Source organism: Mustela lutreola, chromosome 6, assembly GCF_030435805.1.
Source record: "Mustela lutreola isolate mMusLut2 chromosome 6, mMusLut2.pri, whole genome shotgun sequence".
In the NCBI taxonomy this organism is placed as follows: domain Eukaryota; kingdom Metazoa; phylum Chordata; class Mammalia; order Carnivora; family Mustelidae; genus Mustela; species Mustela lutreola.
Genome location: NC_081295.1, coordinates 15,606,899 through 15,623,832, shown reverse-complemented (window position 1 = coordinate 15,623,832; position 16,934 = coordinate 15,606,899). Strand labels below are relative to the sequence as shown.

Sequence of the window (16,934 nt, the reverse complement as noted above, 5' to 3'; positions counted from 1 at the left end):
CGAGTGCATCAGGAAAGGCCAAGTTCGATTTCACACAGCTGCCTCTCCTCTCATTAACTCCACCAGGCTGAAGCTTTTCAGGTCCGGGCTCGACACAGCAGAGGCAGGTCGTCGGGGCTGTCCTGCCTCTGTAAGGCCTGGCTGACCTAGGGCCACCTTGGGGACCACAGCCTGGGCATTTCTTCCTTTTAGTGCCACGTGGTTCTGAGTCTTTGTCATACTGGATTGTCTCTCACCGCACACGCGGACTCTGTCTTTGTCTCTGTGTCTCTTCGCCATCCTTTGTAATTTCATCGTCTCCCTTGAGTGTGAGGAAGGGAATTACTTTGGATGAATCAAAGTACATCCGTGACCAGAGGTGAGGTCGTGCTCCCCTTCCCTCGCGTGTTAGAACCCACGTCAGCAGCAGGCGCACTCAAAGACAGAGTGACTGTCTTTTCTGTCATTCTGGACACAGCCGAATCTCTTTGGTACTCTTCTCCTTTACAGAGCAGTTAAGTATGTCGGATGGCGAAGTAAGAGGTGAACTTAGGAACGTGTGAAAAAGGAAGGTCATTTATGATCCTTTGCAGAAAGATGTTGGTAGGTAATAATCCCTAACTGGTAGTAGTCTAATAATCCCTAACTGGTTGGTAGTCATAATCCCTAACTGTCCATTTGGCTTGGAGTCATTCTGATTTATGAAATAAGCACAAGAGAGGTATTAATTTTAAAAGCCAATGATCTGGACGCCTGGGTGGTTCAGTCTGTTAAGCGTCTGCCCTGGGCTCAGGTTGTGATCCCAGAGTCCTGGGATCGAGCCCTGAGTCGGGCTCCCTGGTCAGTGGGGAGTCTGCTTTGCCCTCTCCCTCTGCCTGCTGTTCCCCCTGCTTGTTGTCTCTCTGTCTCTATCGAATAAAGGAAATCTTAAAAATAAATAGATAAAAGCCAATGATCTGTTCTAATCACAGAGGAAAGTGGAAGAAAGACACATGCCCAATTTGTTGGCGGGGGGGGGGGGGAGAATTCTCCCAGGATGGGATCACATAATGTGTGGGGAAGAGGGTGGGGGACTACGTTCTGCTGAAATCGTCATTCTCTTATCTTGCCAAAGTATTAGGATATCTGAATGAGAATGGTTTTATGGACACGGGGGAGGGTATGTGCTATGGTGAGTGCTGTGAAGTGTGTAAACCTGGCAATTCACAGACCTGTACCCCTGGGGCTAATAATACATTATATGTTAATAAAAAATAATTTAATAAAAAAATAGATTAAAGACCTAAAAAAAAAAAAAGAATGGTTTGCTGTTCCTATTTTAGCATATTTACAGAGTTATTTTAACATTTCTATTTGATAGTATGCTTAATATTTCAGTAAAATGTGGTTATTTATCCATAGGTACAAAGTCATAATCCTCTGGTAGATGTTCAGTTAATTCAAATGAAAAGGTAGACGTCCTAAGTTAAAATAATGTGTGAACAAACAGGGACTCTGCTCATGAGACTCAAGGCCTAAATGAAGTCTGCTTCTGCAGGGAACACACTTTACCGAAATGACAGGAATTTTCCAGGCAGTTGCTAATGCCCACGTCTATAGGACAGTCACTGATGAATTCCTAATTGCTCAAAATGGATTTTTTTTTTTTTTTTTTTTTTTGCTTTTAGTTTGTTTGGCCATTAGGTATCATTCAGATCTGTCTACCATGCCCTTTCCCCAGCGCCTGTGTGGCTACACCATGCTTCCTGCCTCCTGGGCCATACCGGTGTCACCGTTTGCTTCTCTTCTCTCACCTGGATTACTCGCGGGGATGTACTGAAGGCCCCTTTCCTTCCCATTCTGTCCGTTTCTCTCAGATCTCCAAGTTTCTGAGTCTAACCCCACCTGTGTGCGGACGAGCCCCAGCCTACCTACCTCCTCCCAGACCATGCTGTGTTGGGAACCTGTGCATCCAGCTTCCCACCGAGTGTCTCCTCCTCCTGCACGTTTCCCTCCTGCGCCCTCTAACCTCTTCTCAATCCAGCTTCCAGAGTCATCTTCCTAAGACAACGTTTGGTGGCGTGAGGGTGACCAAACAAAGTAGCGCCATCTGACAGCTCCATGTCAGTCAGCAAGAGAAGGTCCGCACCTTGGGGAATTTGGCCTTTATAGAAAGAAAAGTAACATTCCATTTAAAAACTTAAAAAAAGAGGAACCAAACTCTTCAGGGCTTTGCCGTGAGATTGCCAAGGAGCCTCTGTGTCATGTAAGACGTCACAGACTGTCGTCGTTGCTGCAAAGCACCGGGAGCAATCTGCCGTGGAAGGGCCATCTGGGAAGCCACCTGACCGGTCTCACACAATGACCGTGTGTCCCAGTTCATCGGAAGTGGGGGAGAACCAGGGCTCCTCGGTGGCTCAGTCCGTTAAACATCGGACCCTTGGTTTCAGCACTGGTCATAATCTCATGGGTCGTGGGATCAAGCCCCACGTCAGGCTCCACGCTCCACGCAGAGACCCCTTGAGATTCTCTCCCCCAGCCTGTCCCTTCCCCCCAACACCAAATCTTTTTTTTTTTTTTCAAGGAATAGAGATAGAACGTTTATTCGTAACTCATTTTATGAGGCCAGCATAACCCCAACTCAAAAATATAACGAGAAAATTACAATAGTTCTTTTAATAGACACACAAAATATTAGAAAAATCAAACCCAGAGAATGTGTTAAAAGGATAATATGTCATGACCAAATTGGCTTATTGTAGAATTTTTAAAATGGTTCAAATCAAATAAATCTTTAAAAAAAAAAAAAAGTGGAAGAACAAGTTCGAGGCACCCTTCCCTCCACAGCCCTCCCCGTACTTACTGTACGTGACCGCTGCCCAGCTCGTGTGAGGGCACCGATCAAGAATGCCGATGTCCCTGGCCAAAATGAGTAGACATGGGATGTTGAATCATTTCTTTTCCTTATCCCACCCCCCCAGATCTGGAGGATTGTTCTTAAATCCTGTGGAGGGGGGGGTTCCTTCAGATCCTCAGAATCACGATTCATTAAAAATCTCAACCTTGGTTTGTTTTTTGTTTTGTTTTGTTTTTCATTCAGCCCAGCTCTCGGTGTATATCATACCTGAGATTCTCAGTGTGCCCTTTCAAAACGATAGTGAAAGTTAAATTATCTTCTAGTCAGGGGTTAGAGGGGTGGGGGGGTATACTTTCTGTAATTTGAATTTTAAGATCTTTTTTTTTTTTTTTTTTTTTTTTTTTTTGCTGAATACAAAACCATGATGTTCCTTAGTGACCTTGCAAATCACATCTGTCGTCCATCTCCCTCTATCCATTTTCCCGTGCTTGCCCACCCCACCGCCGCTCTTAAAAATCAGTGCCGGAGAGAAAAATAGTTTTCATGATATCTAAACTGTACGTGACTCCCACATGCCCCATGTTAAACATGGGCATTTCTGTGTCTTACTATTGTTTTCACATTTGGTCCTTCACCTGGGGAGTGGGCGGGGCGCCGAAAGCGCTTCTACCCAAGCCTCCACAGAGAAAGAGAGATTTTGTTACAAGGTAGAGTTTCAAGCCAGGCTTTGGCCGGGGGGTCTTTCCCACTTGGGAGGAGGAAAGTAGAAACAGCCAGCAAGATGATCATTCTTGAATTTTAGCTCATTAAAATCTTCCTTGCTCCTCAGTGAGTGATTTATTGATTCAAGCATCTAGCAGTTTTCCTCTCCAGAAAGAATTAGCATCTCCAGCGAGATCATTGCTAATGGAGATTTTTGTCTTTTCTCTGCGGGATCGGCCATCTTCCGGTTGTTCATTTAGCACAGCCCACTCCAGGGTTGTGTTTAAACATGTTTAAACATAGAGCTGAGGAGTGGGAATGAGCTCCCTGAGATTTATAGGGAATGAAAAAAACAGGTTGTGTCAAAGGCACCACATGTAGGAAAGTAAGTGTTCTTCGGGGACCTGTGCTAACCTCTGATCCTTGGCTTTTTCCAAAACGAATGTTTCAGCCTTGAACATACTAACTTCCTCTTTACAGAAGTTTTAACATGTTGTTTTTGCTGCTCTTGTGGGGGGAAATGTAGCGACATAGTGTTTCTTACCTGCTGAGCATTTCCAACAAGAGTTAAACGTTTGAATTCCTTTTGGAGCTTAGTGTGGTTGCGTATCTGCAGTGGGATCAGTACATGAAGAAATACATTATTTTTATTCAGATGTTTAAAATCCTCTTTCCTTGGGGTGCCTGGCTCAGGTCATGATCTCAGGGTCCTGGGATTGAGCCCCACATCAGTCTCCCTGCACAGTGGGAAGCCTGCTCCCTCCCCCTGCTGGTGTATGCGCTCTCTCTCTCAGTCTCTCTCTCTCTCCCCTCTCAAATAAATAAATAAATAAAATCTTTTAAAAAGATGAAAATAAAATCCTCTTTCCTTAAGAACAGTTCCCCCCCTAAATAAAAGATCACCCAGAAATCTTGGTGCTTTTCAGATCTGTCTGTGGAGAACATATGATGTGAACCACACTTGGATGCTGGTGATACTAGCTTCCAGTAACTTCGGAATTCCGTTTCATAGTGTTGTGGTCTCACAGGGTTGTATTTTTGTTTTTGTTTTTGTTTTTTTTTTAATAAAAAGGAATATTATTTTAGGAGAGACTTCTCTTCTTTTTAGTGTGACCAATACAGTTGATTTACTGTGACACCATTTCAGTATATTCTTCCTGTGCCTTAATGAAGTACGAGAGGGAAAAGCAGTGAGCACTGTTTGGCTCATTAGTGGGACCCAGTTTCCCTGCTGGCATGATCAAACTGATCCATGTTCCCAGGATGGCAACTTTAAAGGTTGGCTTTATCAGCTCTTTGTAAAGACATGCCTTTTAAATTGTTGCCATGTTCCTCCTCTATCAGGGGACTTGGAGCTGTTCTAGACCTTGGCTTTTTTGTCTTCATAAACCAGGGAGGGCCGTCATGGATTTGCTTCCCTTACTGCCATCTCTCGCCCCAAGATTTCTAAAGGACGTTAGCGGGTGCAGCCTCTTGTCCAGACTGTGCTACAGAGTCCTAGGCTGAGTGGTTCAGCTGGTGCTACCCCAGGCTCTTCAGCCACGAGCCTGTCCAAGCCAAGAACGGATGAGGGCGCGTGGAGCACATTCGTTGATGGGGCGGTTGGGTGGTGGTCGTGGCTGTGCGGCGGTTTTCCTGTTTTGTCTGCCCCTCCTCTGTCTGGTTCTAAAGAATCTGCAGTCAGTTACAGGTCACCGAAGTCTGTGGAAAAAGCAATGGGAGAAGGAAAGCAGTGTGGGAGAGTGGAGGGTAGGCACTGTCTCTTTCTTCCTTGTGGAGTGTCCTGAGACTGGCTCCCCAGGGGAAACAGGAATTCCCAGAGAGGTGCTTACACTCTCTGAGCCTCAGTTTCCTTGTCTGTTAAATGGGTGCAGTAGTACCAGCCCACGTAGTTGACATGTGCAATCATAGCTATTTCCCCCCACAGGGTCCCACATTCCTCCTTCACCTCAAATGGATCTGGTTGTGATTGTTGGTTGCTTATTGGGGACAGTACTGGGACAGGCAGTCATTCTTTGGTTGAGGTCAGAGCCAGTCTCTTCTAAATGTCACCTTCCTACCAGACATGTTCCTCCAGTACTGTTACCAAATCGGACAGGACAGTTGTGATGAATGTGTTGTGTGCTAATAGTTGCATTCTTTTGTTTTTCTAAAAAAAAAAAAAAAAAAGGAAAAACCCAAAAACCAGAAACGAGCAATCTGACAGGAGACTAAACAGAGCCTCCAGGAAAATGAGATTTCTTTTCTTGAGCTCTTGAAAAAAGCCTCCCATAGATCCAGTAAAAGTTGCATGTGGGCCTAATTTGGATTGTGTGGTTGGACAAGCCAGCAGGCCCCCGAACTGGCCAGATCCTCCTGTGGCTTCCCAGCAGCCACCCCCGTCTTCCCCGCTCAGCTGCCATGCGACTCCAGATGCCACCCACCCCGTACACCTTTCAGGCTCCTGCTTCTATCGGCAGTTTTCGTGGTCCCATCCTTTTTCCTTTTTCTTTTTTCTTTTTTTAAAGATTTTATTTATTTATTTGACAGACAGAGATCCCAAGTAGGCAGAGAGGCAGGCAGAGAGAGAGGGAAGCAGACTCCCTGCTGAGCAGAGAGCCCGATGTGGGACCCGATCCCAGGACCCTGGGATCATGACCTGAGCCAAAGGCAGAGGCTTAACCCACTGAGCCATCCAGGCGCCCCCGCACCCTTTTTCCTGACACTGCAGTTAGCGGTGAAGACACGTGGATGGCGATGTGGCCCACGGTGGAGGCGCTGCTCCAGTTGCCCTAAAGAAACTTTGCCCCTTTTCCTTTCCTTGCTGGGCCAAGATAGTCAGGCCCTGTGCTGACATGTGCTGCATTAGGAAATCCGTGACATGATTCTGTGCACATCATCCGTGTGGCACCAACCTCAGAATAGTTATCATCTGCATTCGAAATCAGGTGACAAAGTTTGCTCATCACATGTTGCTGCCACAGATTAAAATGAGGATGGTGTTTCTCTTTTTCTTTTTAGCTTCATGAGGCTGATATTGTGGTCTTGGGCTCTCCCAAGCCTGAAGAGATTCCCCTTTCTTGGATACAACCAGGAACGACAGTTCTCAACTGTTCCCATGACTTCCTGTCAGGTGTGTAAATGTTTTAAAATTGGTGTTGGGCTGCTGATGAGAAGAGGCGAGATGGTTATGAGACGTGAACCTTACATTCAGAAGAGAGGATGTCCCTGAAGGGTTGCTCATCATCAGCATCCGTGCACAGGACAGAGAACTCAGAATGTGGGTGGTCCTACCTTTTGGGTTACCCCATGTTGAAGCCATGTTTTGGGGCAAAGGGAAGGTAAGATGCCAACCACAGTAGCTGCCCCGTTCTCCCACATGCAGACATGCCCCTGCTGGCCTCTAGCATTGAGTGGTCCAGTCACTCATGACCTGAATAAGTAATTTGTCCATGTGTGAGTTTCACTAGAAATAGTGGTTTTCAGAGTCATGCAATGAAGCAGAATCTGTTCTCCCAGAGAAATCTTAGGTGACCTTCAGCATGTCAAAGCAGATGAAAACAGTTGCTGGAAGGGTTGGGATGGTCGGAAGTTGAGCCAAAATAGGTGGAGACCCTCTTTCATGTCTGCCAGCACCTCCCGGGGGTTCTAGGTCTCGAAACCCAGACAGCTCCACAGGAGCAGTGAAATAGAGAATAGTATCCGATTGTGTGTGTGTATGTAAAACTTTGACCCACTCACCTTGAGATAACTACTCTGCATTTTTCCACACACATACAAAAAAATGTACTGAACTTAATTCAATTGGAATATGATAGAAGGAAAAGAAAACAATGTGATATTATCAATGTTACTGAAATTCATGTCATAACTGTTTCTTCAAAAAAGGAAAATAATGGACCCACCCCACTAGGAAATGTCACCCCTCCCAGAATTAACCAGTCAGATTAAAAAACCTTTTGGGGCTTCAGGGGGTAGGGTGGATTGGAGGATTCGAGGGACGATACTCAGGAATTTCCCAGAATGTTCGGGTACTTGGCTCTTGGCTGGAGAGCACACAGATGAATGAAGCAATTAGAGGTATAACGCGAATGTAGGATTCATTGCTCCTTTTAGCAAATAGAAGGCTTGCACTAAATGACTTCTTTGAAGTATATCTTGTTTCAGGAAATAACTTTCTCTCCCCGCCTGAAAAAACCAATGCCTAACCCATAAATTATGGGCATGCAGGTTTGCTTCTCTGCTTAGCATTTAGATTAGGAAAGTCAGTTATGAATTCATGTTCTTTTAAATGAATGCTTCTTTGCTGTTATATTTACTTGCTTTTTTTTTTTTTTTTTTTTTTAAAGTTTATATATTTAGGACAGTTTTGGCATAATCCTGTGGAGAGAGAGAGGCTGCTTTTGGAATCCCTTTGAGCCCTATGATTTAATATATGAAGGTGACCTATATTTTTTTAGTGAAACTGCCTGATTTTTAATACAGTTCTTTTGAGGGTATTTAGTTTTTTAAAGGCATTCCTAAAAACATTCAATTTCAATGCAGTGATCCTCCTGGGGAACAAAAAATATCCAGGCATTATATTTTGATGGAACAATTCTGTATGTAGACTGACTACAGTTAGTTTATTTGAAGTGTGTCTGGTCCAGTACTAGTAGTCTTCTTGATTTTTGAATACCTCGTGCCCAGAATAGTACCTGTCACATAGTACATGCTCAGAAAATACTGAGTGTTGAGTGAGTGAATAAGCTGGAACTCAGAAATGTACTCCGACTGATTGCAGCTTTAAGTTAGTTGCAGACACAAAGACATTTTTTGAACTTGTCTCGCACTCAGAAATCGGGCGGAGAGGGCAAAGACAAAGATGAGAAATGCTTTACTGATTAAAAAGACGGATGTTTTGCAGTCAGCACCATTCATAAGAGCGTGGTATTTCCTGACAGTTTTATGTGTGTGTGTTTATTTATTTATTTATTTTAAGATTTTATTTGTCAGAGAGCGAGAGAGACCGAGAGAGAGAGAGAGAGCGAAAGAGCACACAAGCAGGGGAGCGGTAGGCAGAGGAAGAAGCAGGCTCGCCACTGAGCAAGGATCCTTGCCTCATGTGGGACTCCATCAAAGGACACTAGAATCCTGACCTGAGCTGAAGGCAGATGCTTAACTGACTGAGCCACTCGGGTGCCCCGAGATCCTTTTTTTTTTTTTAAAGATTTTATTTTTGAGTAATCTCTAAACCCAACATGAGGCTTGAAATTAGAACCCTGAGATCAAGAGTCCCACACTGTACTGACTGAGCCACCCTCAGTCAGTTTTAACTTCAGCAACTTTGATTAGTATGAAAATTGGATCTCTGAACAGATTGTAGAAAGGCTCTTCTTCCTTCTGTTTTGCATAACCTCACCACCTTAAACAGATGTTTTTAAAGCATTATTAAAAGGAAAGGTGCTTTTATTCACACTTGAGAACAAAAGAATTCTTTTTTTTTTTTGAGAACAAAAAAATTCTTAATAAACTGGTGATTGGGTAAAGACAGGGTTTATCATGGGATGTTCGTACTCCTCTTAACAGTACAGGGATTCCTGTCCCCCTTCACCCCGTAAAAATAGATGGGCATCAGTTTAAGTGAACGTAAGTGTATTTACTGTGGGGTGCATCTCAGCTCTTAAGCTGCCGTCTCGTGGCCCCCCTCCCCCTCCTTCCTCGTGTCTTGTCACCTCTAGCACACAGAAGAGCTGTCAGACTTCATATTAGCAACATGGGACTCTGTGTTTGAAAACCAAATACAGGGAAGGACTCTTCCCAATGAGTTTCTGAGAATGTGAGAAGGGAGCTTTAAGAACTTAGAGACACATGTAATTCAGTTGTTACCTTCGTGTACTTAGAATACAATAAGGGTATTGGCTTATGAATTTTGAATTCCAGTTATTCTAAAATCTGTTATATCTATTACCTATTTCCCTTACCTTTTTTCCCAGGAAATTCTGGAAGAGTTGGACTCATGCTCTTGGCCAGGTTTCATTTCAGATTTTAACTAGTTCTATGTAAGACATTAACATTCTGACTTTTTAAAAGAGTCTCAAGCTGTTTAGAATATACAGCTCTGTGTTAATTCCTTCCTATTTTGGTGTCAGTGATTTCGAAAGGGCTGTTCATATAAGTTGATACCAGTAGTTTAATTATATTTCTTTTTGGGGGGATTTTTACATTATATTCTGTTTAAAAAACAATCATAAGGCATTGATATTTGATAGTGGAATTCCGATATTTTAAGCTAGGAGTTCAACCCTTGCAAACATTATTACAAAAATTATAATGAGATTTCATTTATTGCATTTTACTGTTATCCTGTAACAAGAATATATTTAACTTGAAACTAACGGCCAGTGATTTTAAGAGTGTATCTGTACTAATTTATAGTTTTTTAGCTTTTCCTGTTTTCAAAACTTCACATAAAGTTTTTCTGAGTTACTTGTTCTCCCAGAGGATGAAAAATATTTAAGGGTTCAGTCTATGGGTTCATATGGCGCTTTAGTGATAAGAAGGGTGCCCTGGGCCAGACTGCAGAAACCCGAAATGTTTCTATATAGCAGAGTTGTCAGGAAGACCGAAGAAGAATTTGCACTGGTTCCTCCCATTTCAGTTATTCTGGCAAAATTCCCAGGGTGGTCTCAAAACAGCTCCTGTCAGAGAAAGTACCATTTCCAGGGAAAGCATGATGACACGTTAGCCTTAAATTTTCTTGTTGTAGAAAGTTTGGTTAGCAAGAAAAAATTATAAATGAAAGGCCATTTCTTTAAAGTGATTCATTGACCTGTCCTTGGAAGAACCACGAGTAAATGGGGAGTGTTTAGTGGGAAGTGAAAAGACCCATTTGGTTTGGGACGGGACCCCTGGGACCCCTGCAGGCCTCGCAGGCTGAGTGCAGACAGCCTTGGCAGGCCGCGTGTAGACATCCTCCGGGTGGAGCCCTGCCTGGACACAGGCAGAGGGGTGAGGTAATGATTTCCTCTCTCCATTCTCTTCAGCCATGAAATTTGTTAAGAATGTCATCCCTGATGCACTGAGTTACCATCTTCATTGTTTCAAGTTCTCTGGTCATCCCTAATATTAATTTCCTAAAATACAGTTTCTCGGTTTCTAGGGAAGAGTTGTCCTGTCACTTTTATGAGAGGGTACTTGTGATTCTGTTCTGGGCATATACGTTCATAAATGGATACCAGCTCCCGGCATGTAGCTTTTCCTTCTTTCCTCATCATTTAAAGATAGAGATAAAAGTGAGAGAAGCATATTTCTTTTCCGTAACGGTTGGACAAGACCTTTAGATCAGCTCTCTAGTGGTTCAAACAAAACAAAACAAATCTCTTTCTCTAGACTCTTGGCTTTTGCCTAAATATGATTTATAAAACTGTGAAGTGTTGCTAATCTTGAAACGATACCGAAGGGAGATGATTTTCCAACACCCTTAATACATTGGACTATAGAACATCACAAAACACTTACTCTTAAGTGTTTTGTGCTCTTTCTTGCAGAGGACTGTCAGCAAAATGGATAATTTAAAAGTAGAGTGGTCCAAACTCGAGGACAAGAGTTTCTTAATTCAAAAAAGTTGCTATTAGAAATGTTTCTTTTCTCCAAGGGAGGATATAGACTAAAGCATTTTACATGTGTGCTTGCTTTTCGTAACCTCTGTAAGTGCCAACTGAGGAAGGGAGTAGAATCCTTACAAATGCCTCTGTGGTTTGAAACCCAGGTCATCCTAAAATTAATATCCTAAAATATAGTTTCTCAGTTTTACGGAAAATGGTCCTATCACTTTTATGACAGGGATTTTCTAAAGTTCTCGGAGACCACCTGATCTCTCGCACAGCACTGGGGTTGGATGTGGTTGTGCTGTGTCTGAGTCCTCCTTCCTATACTCTGTATATTTGAGATTGCTTTTATTCCTTAGACATCATTTAAATGTACACATTCTATGCCAATCACCTTGATGTCACATTCCATTCTCCCAGACTTGGGTGGGCGTGTAACTGCCCGTGGTACTTGACAGGCCCAAAGTCACAGCTGGTGTTTTGGAGGTAGAAGCACGCTTTTAACCCAGTCTCGACTCTCGAGTCAGTCAAGAGCCCCAGGGCAGTGCCGGGGACAGGTGACCCCCTGGAACCATGCCTGACAGCCGACATCCCTAGGTTGCAAAGAGAACATCACTTGGTCACTCGGTGTGCTGGCTTTTTAATTAGGAGCAATTGGTTGTAAATGACAGTACCCTGAAAGTCTTTTTTTTTTTTCCCATAGGGAAGCTTGGAGGTGGTTCCCTCGGGGCACATTTTAACGGTCTCATTGCCGAGGACGATGTGAGTCTCCTCGCTGCGGCTCTGCGGATTCAGGTGGGTCTGACGCAGTTCTGAGGATTTCCCAGTTGAGAGTTTGGATGAATAGTTGCTCACATTTTGCAAGTGTTTTCTGTTGAGCAGACATCGTGGTAAGCACCTTACACACATAGTGTCATTTAATTTCTTCCGGCAGTCCTGGAAGATAATGTCATTCCCATTTGGCAGATAAGGATGGGGAGCTTAGGAAAATATGCCTTTGGTGACATGACAGGTGCGGGATTGGGACCCAAATCCAGGGTCTGTGGTTAGTAATCTATTGCTGTGGAATAAATTATCTGCCACATTTTGCAATTTGGCAAATGAACATTTATAAACTCACGGTGTTTGTGGGTCAGAGATTTGGCAATGGCTCAGCTATATGGTTTTGTCTCAGGGTCTCTCATACAGTTGAAATCAGGAAGTCAAAAGAAGGCTTGACTGTGGCCACAGCCTCCCACTTCCAAGACGGCTCACTCACAGGGTTGTTGGCAAGATGCCTTAGACCCTCACCATGCAGACTTCTCCGTAGAGCTGCTCCTGATGAGGCAGCTAACTTCCCAGGAATGAATGATCCAAAGGAGAAGGCAAAGGGGCAGCCGCAGTAGGTTACGACGTGGCTGTGAAAGCCACCCACCATCACCTGCCTGTTTCATCTTTGCTAGAAGCAAGTCACCAATCCAGTTCACGTTTGGGGGGAAGGGAATTGGGCCCACCTTTCAAAGACAGGAGTTAAAGATTCTGTGGACTGTTTTTCAAGCCACAACCATCTGCATGACCCAAAGCCCACGATCTCCAGCTCGCCACCATGCGAGCTCTGCATGGCAGTGACCCTGACTATCAGGAGAGAAACCAGAGCCTGTAATTCCTGCCACAGTAGAATTAAGCAGAGGCAAGTTCTAGTTTCTTTCTTACATACATGGTGTATACAGTGAAAACTTTTTATTTCCAGGGGCGGCCTGGCTGGCTCATTCGGTAGAACAATGCGACTCTTGATCTCAGGGCCGTGTGTTCAAGCCCCAGGATGGGCATGGCACTCACTAAAAATAAGTAAATAAACTGACACACACACCCTCTTTAAAAAATTTTTAAAAATAAAATGGGGCGCCTGGGTGGCTCAGTCGGTTAAGCCTCTGCCTTCGGCTCAGGTCATGATCTCAGAGTCCTGGGATCGAGCCCTGCATTGGGCTCTCTGCTAGGCAGGGAGCCTGCTTCCCCCGCCCTCTGCCTGCCTCTCTGCCTTCGTGTATCTCTCTCTGTCAAATAAATAAAATCTTTAAAAATAAATAAATAAATACATAAATAAAAATAGATAAGACTTGTAACTTCCAAATGGAATATACTACCTTTCTGTAGGGACTGTGTGTCGCATTTCAACCTAAGTCAGATTTTAATTCTCTGTCTCTCTCTGTGTATCACCATTTAACAATTCAGTGCTCTTGTTCTGTTACATTAACTATAAAAGGGTTATACTCGAAACAGTGTTGCGGGGTCTGGAAGTTGGGCATCGAGCTGATCCTTCATGCATTCTCACGTTTCCCTCATTTTTCTCTTCTGAGAGGAAGAACACACTCTCTAATTTTATCTGGTATTTGATGCCTTTAGGGCACATTTAACCTCTTTGAAAAGTACCTGCGTTTCCCATTTTCCTTTTGAAGGCAAACCTCCCATGCTAATTACACGTGAGTAAAAGTATTGCCGATGCTCACTTGGGTTACTGTGGAGCTCTGTACCCCTTCTCATGACATAACATCCCGCGCAGTATTTTCATAGTTCAGACCCATACCCCGTCAGCCTTCACTTGAGTAACGTGCTCTCCTTTTTGTCCCTTGAAGAACATGGTCAGCAGCGGACGGAGATGGCTACGTGAACAGCAGCACGCCAGGTGGAGACTTCACTGCTTGAAACTCCAGCCTCTCTCCCCCGTCCCAAGGTATCCGCTGGATTTGTCTATAGTGACACCACAGTGCCCCGGTAGCCAAAGTGGCTCACGGGGTGGGGGCGCCCGTCATGGTATTATGGCTCAGATGGTGGATAATTTTCGCTAGTCACATTGGTGCACTCTTTACGCTATTGATTAAGCCCGAACAATTAAATAGTAATGAGCTCGTGTCCCGTATTCAGTCAGTTCTAGGACGTGTATTTTCCTTCCTGAAGTCAGGGTGTCCGTTACCGTCGACGACGTGTCCTGTGTTAAATGGCATTGTTCTTTCTTCTTAGTGGTGTCTAACATAGTACTGTCTTCTATTTCACAAAATACAGCAACGTGATGTTTGGAAAATGCTTCTCAGTGTTAGAAATGCCCAACTCACCTGTCAGCTTGGTCGTCATGGCCGTGTAGGTGTCTGCACTGGGGGCCAGTGACCGACCACACCAAACCCCATTCTACGTAGGAAGCGAGTTCATCTTTCCTCAGCACATAGTAATATCTCCTCTCTGACGGGCCATTCTGCGACACTCCAGATGGATATTTTCTTCAGAGTAGCGTTTAATGAAGTGCGAGCTCTATATTCTCTGCCTGGATTTGGAAATACATGCTGTAGGAATAAGTCATTAGATAAGGTATCAGAGCCAGAGAAATTTCCCAGCTCATCGTGGGTGCCCCAGCTGCCCCCAACCAGTGAATCGCCGCCCAGGCATGCACAAATGCCCTTGGAAAACGGTGCACTGAAAACCCCATCGTCAGCAGATAAAGCCTCCAGGAATTGACGCGTTTTTCAATTGATAATCGCTTGCTTTTTAGATTTGATCTGTTTTCTTGGGCCACAGCTGAACGCTCGTGGTTCCATTCTACCCACCCGGCTGTTTTCACCCCTGAAAATAGACTGCACATCGTAGTCCCCGTCTGTGTTCATTAATATATAAATTCCAGGGAACGTTGTAATGTCACCCTCTTGTGTAATCTGTTTCATCAAATATCTTCATTTTTTAAAATTACTTGTGTTGTTATAGGACTTTAATTTTTAAAAGTAAATGAGTATGTTTTACTTTCAGAGAGCTAAAAAAAAAATTTTTTTTTGAGGGGGACCCTGCCAAACTGTATACCAAAGCCTTCGCATAAATCTAAATAAATACCACTTAGGGGAAGAAGTGTTTTAATTGCTGAACCAAATTTGACTTCTGGAGGTACGGTGCGGGGAGAAAGACAGGCTGAGTAGTTTATAAATTCCTCAAAAATCAACACGATGTCACTGTCACTCTTTAGCTAGTGAGGAGAAAACTTTGGAGGTTTTCCAAGAGTCGGCGTCTCCATTTAGGAGGTTTGGGGAGGAGAGAAAGAGAAAAAGGGTGTAGACAGGAAGGCAATATGAAGTGGGAGCTTGGGCAGAGAAGGAAGGGGAGAGAACCGGAAGGGGAAATGCAGGTGTGGGGGAAGGAAGCACAGCGCTCAGCCCCTGTGCATCCGGGCAGACGCACGCTCTCCCACTCCGAGCTGCTGTTGCGCGCTGCGGGGAATTCGGATTGGAAGTGGGTGTAGTGTTCCCTTGTGCCCCACGGTCAGACTTCCATGGGGTCATGGAGAAGGACACAGAGCAGTGTGAGGGCTTTGAGTCGATTATCAGCAGCAGTGAGAGAAAGAAAAATCAGAGCAGGGGGCTGCCTGCCAGCAGACCCCAAAATAAGGGCTTCAGGGTACGGCAGGCACTGCTGTGTCCCCAAGTGTCAACCCTAAGGACCGACCGAGTCCCTCAGGCCATTTCTCCCAACTCTATCTTGTGCCTGCCCCGTCTCCCTCTCAGCCAGGTGCTCAGTCTGGCAGATGGGGGCTCTGAACCCCCATTAAAACAAATAGCAGAGCTTAGGAGCCCCAAAAGACTCTCTGTGAAGTTTGGCACATGCCAATTTCTTAGGACTCCCGGAAGCTGAACAGTAGCGTTCTCATCTTGCGAGGAAAGTAGAATCAACGATTTGCCCAGTGACACTTGGGTGTTCCTGAACTTTCCTGTATTTGAAGTTGAGCTTCGAGCACTAGGTCCTTTTACGGACGGTTATGTAATTAATAAAATATTTTGAAATATGATTTTTGGATTCAATTTAGGAAAAAGAGAGGGAAAAGCGTGGACCCAGATGAAACAAAATAGCATTTCCCCATTTCTGAATAGCCAAGAGACACATGGGGCCAGCCCAGGGAGAGCATTATGCAATGACCCATGTATTCACGGTTAGCAGAGATGGTGGCGACCCGCAGAGAGCACTGTACTCTACAATGAATGTAGCTCTCGCCTGTCGTATGGGCGTGCTCTGTACCTGGGCAGAGTTTTGCCATCCTCATGAGTTTGAGTTGCTTCCCTAAAGAAATGTACCTTTTTTTAAAAAAATGCACATTAATTATTAGCATTTGTGCCTACTGCTGCTTGGGAGACAGGAACACAAAGCAATTGCCTTGGTTGACTTGTTGGCATGATGTACGGCTGTTTTTACTCTAGCGGTGACCACCTAAGCTGAGGAGACTCTCGCCTCTCGTGTGTTTTCCCCCCACCCGCAGTGATCTTGAGATTTCAAGAGCACAGACTCCAAAAGCCGTGGACGTCCTTGCCAAGGAGATAGGATTGCTTGCAGATGAAATTGAAATCTATGGCAAAAGCAAAGCCAAAGTACGTTTGTCCCTGCTGGAAAGGTTAAAGGATCAAGCAGATGGAAAATACGTTTTAGTAGCTGGGTAAGAAACTGCTTCTAAAATTTAATTGACAAAGAAGGCATGTTTATAAAACTCTCTCCCCTCTTTCTGTCTGGTATCCCACTACTCACATCCGTCCATTTCTCAGACTTGACATGTTTGTCCATTTCACTTGGCATTCCTTCATTTGACATGAGGTAAGTTTTCATTTTCAGTGCAAAACAGATTAGTCTCCTCCACAAAACATAAAGTGTAACGAGTTCCTCATCCAGTATTTTATTTTATTTTTGTTTCTCATATTATGTTTTGATCACCCTTGTTCTGTCTTAGATTTTTCATTTAGTTTCTTGGTGATAAAAATCAAAATAAGAACCAAAAGTAAAATATTTTGAACTGAGCAGGGGGCAGTTTGTGTTCTACTCAGAAATAAGATCTTAATGGAAAATGTACAGAT

The 16,934-nt window shown here is 44.2% G+C and overlaps 1 protein-coding gene across 1 annotated transcript in view; it reads left to right on the top strand.

Moving 5' to 3' along the window:
• Positions 1-16,934, top strand: part of MTHFD1L (methylenetetrahydrofolate dehydrogenase (NADP+ dependent) 1 like) — a 184,260-nt gene that overhangs the window by 24,913 nt on the left and 142,413 nt on the right. Inside the window, exons 8-11 of the mRNA XM_059176779.1 lie at positions 6,518-6,629; positions 11,789-11,880; positions 13,698-13,795; positions 16,349-16,522. Of these exons, the coding sequence (XP_059032762.1) occupies positions 6,518-6,629; positions 11,789-11,880; positions 13,698-13,795; positions 16,349-16,522 (476 nt within the window). The remainder of the gene's footprint in view (positions 1-6,517; positions 6,630-11,788; positions 11,881-13,697; positions 13,796-16,348; positions 16,523-16,934) is intronic.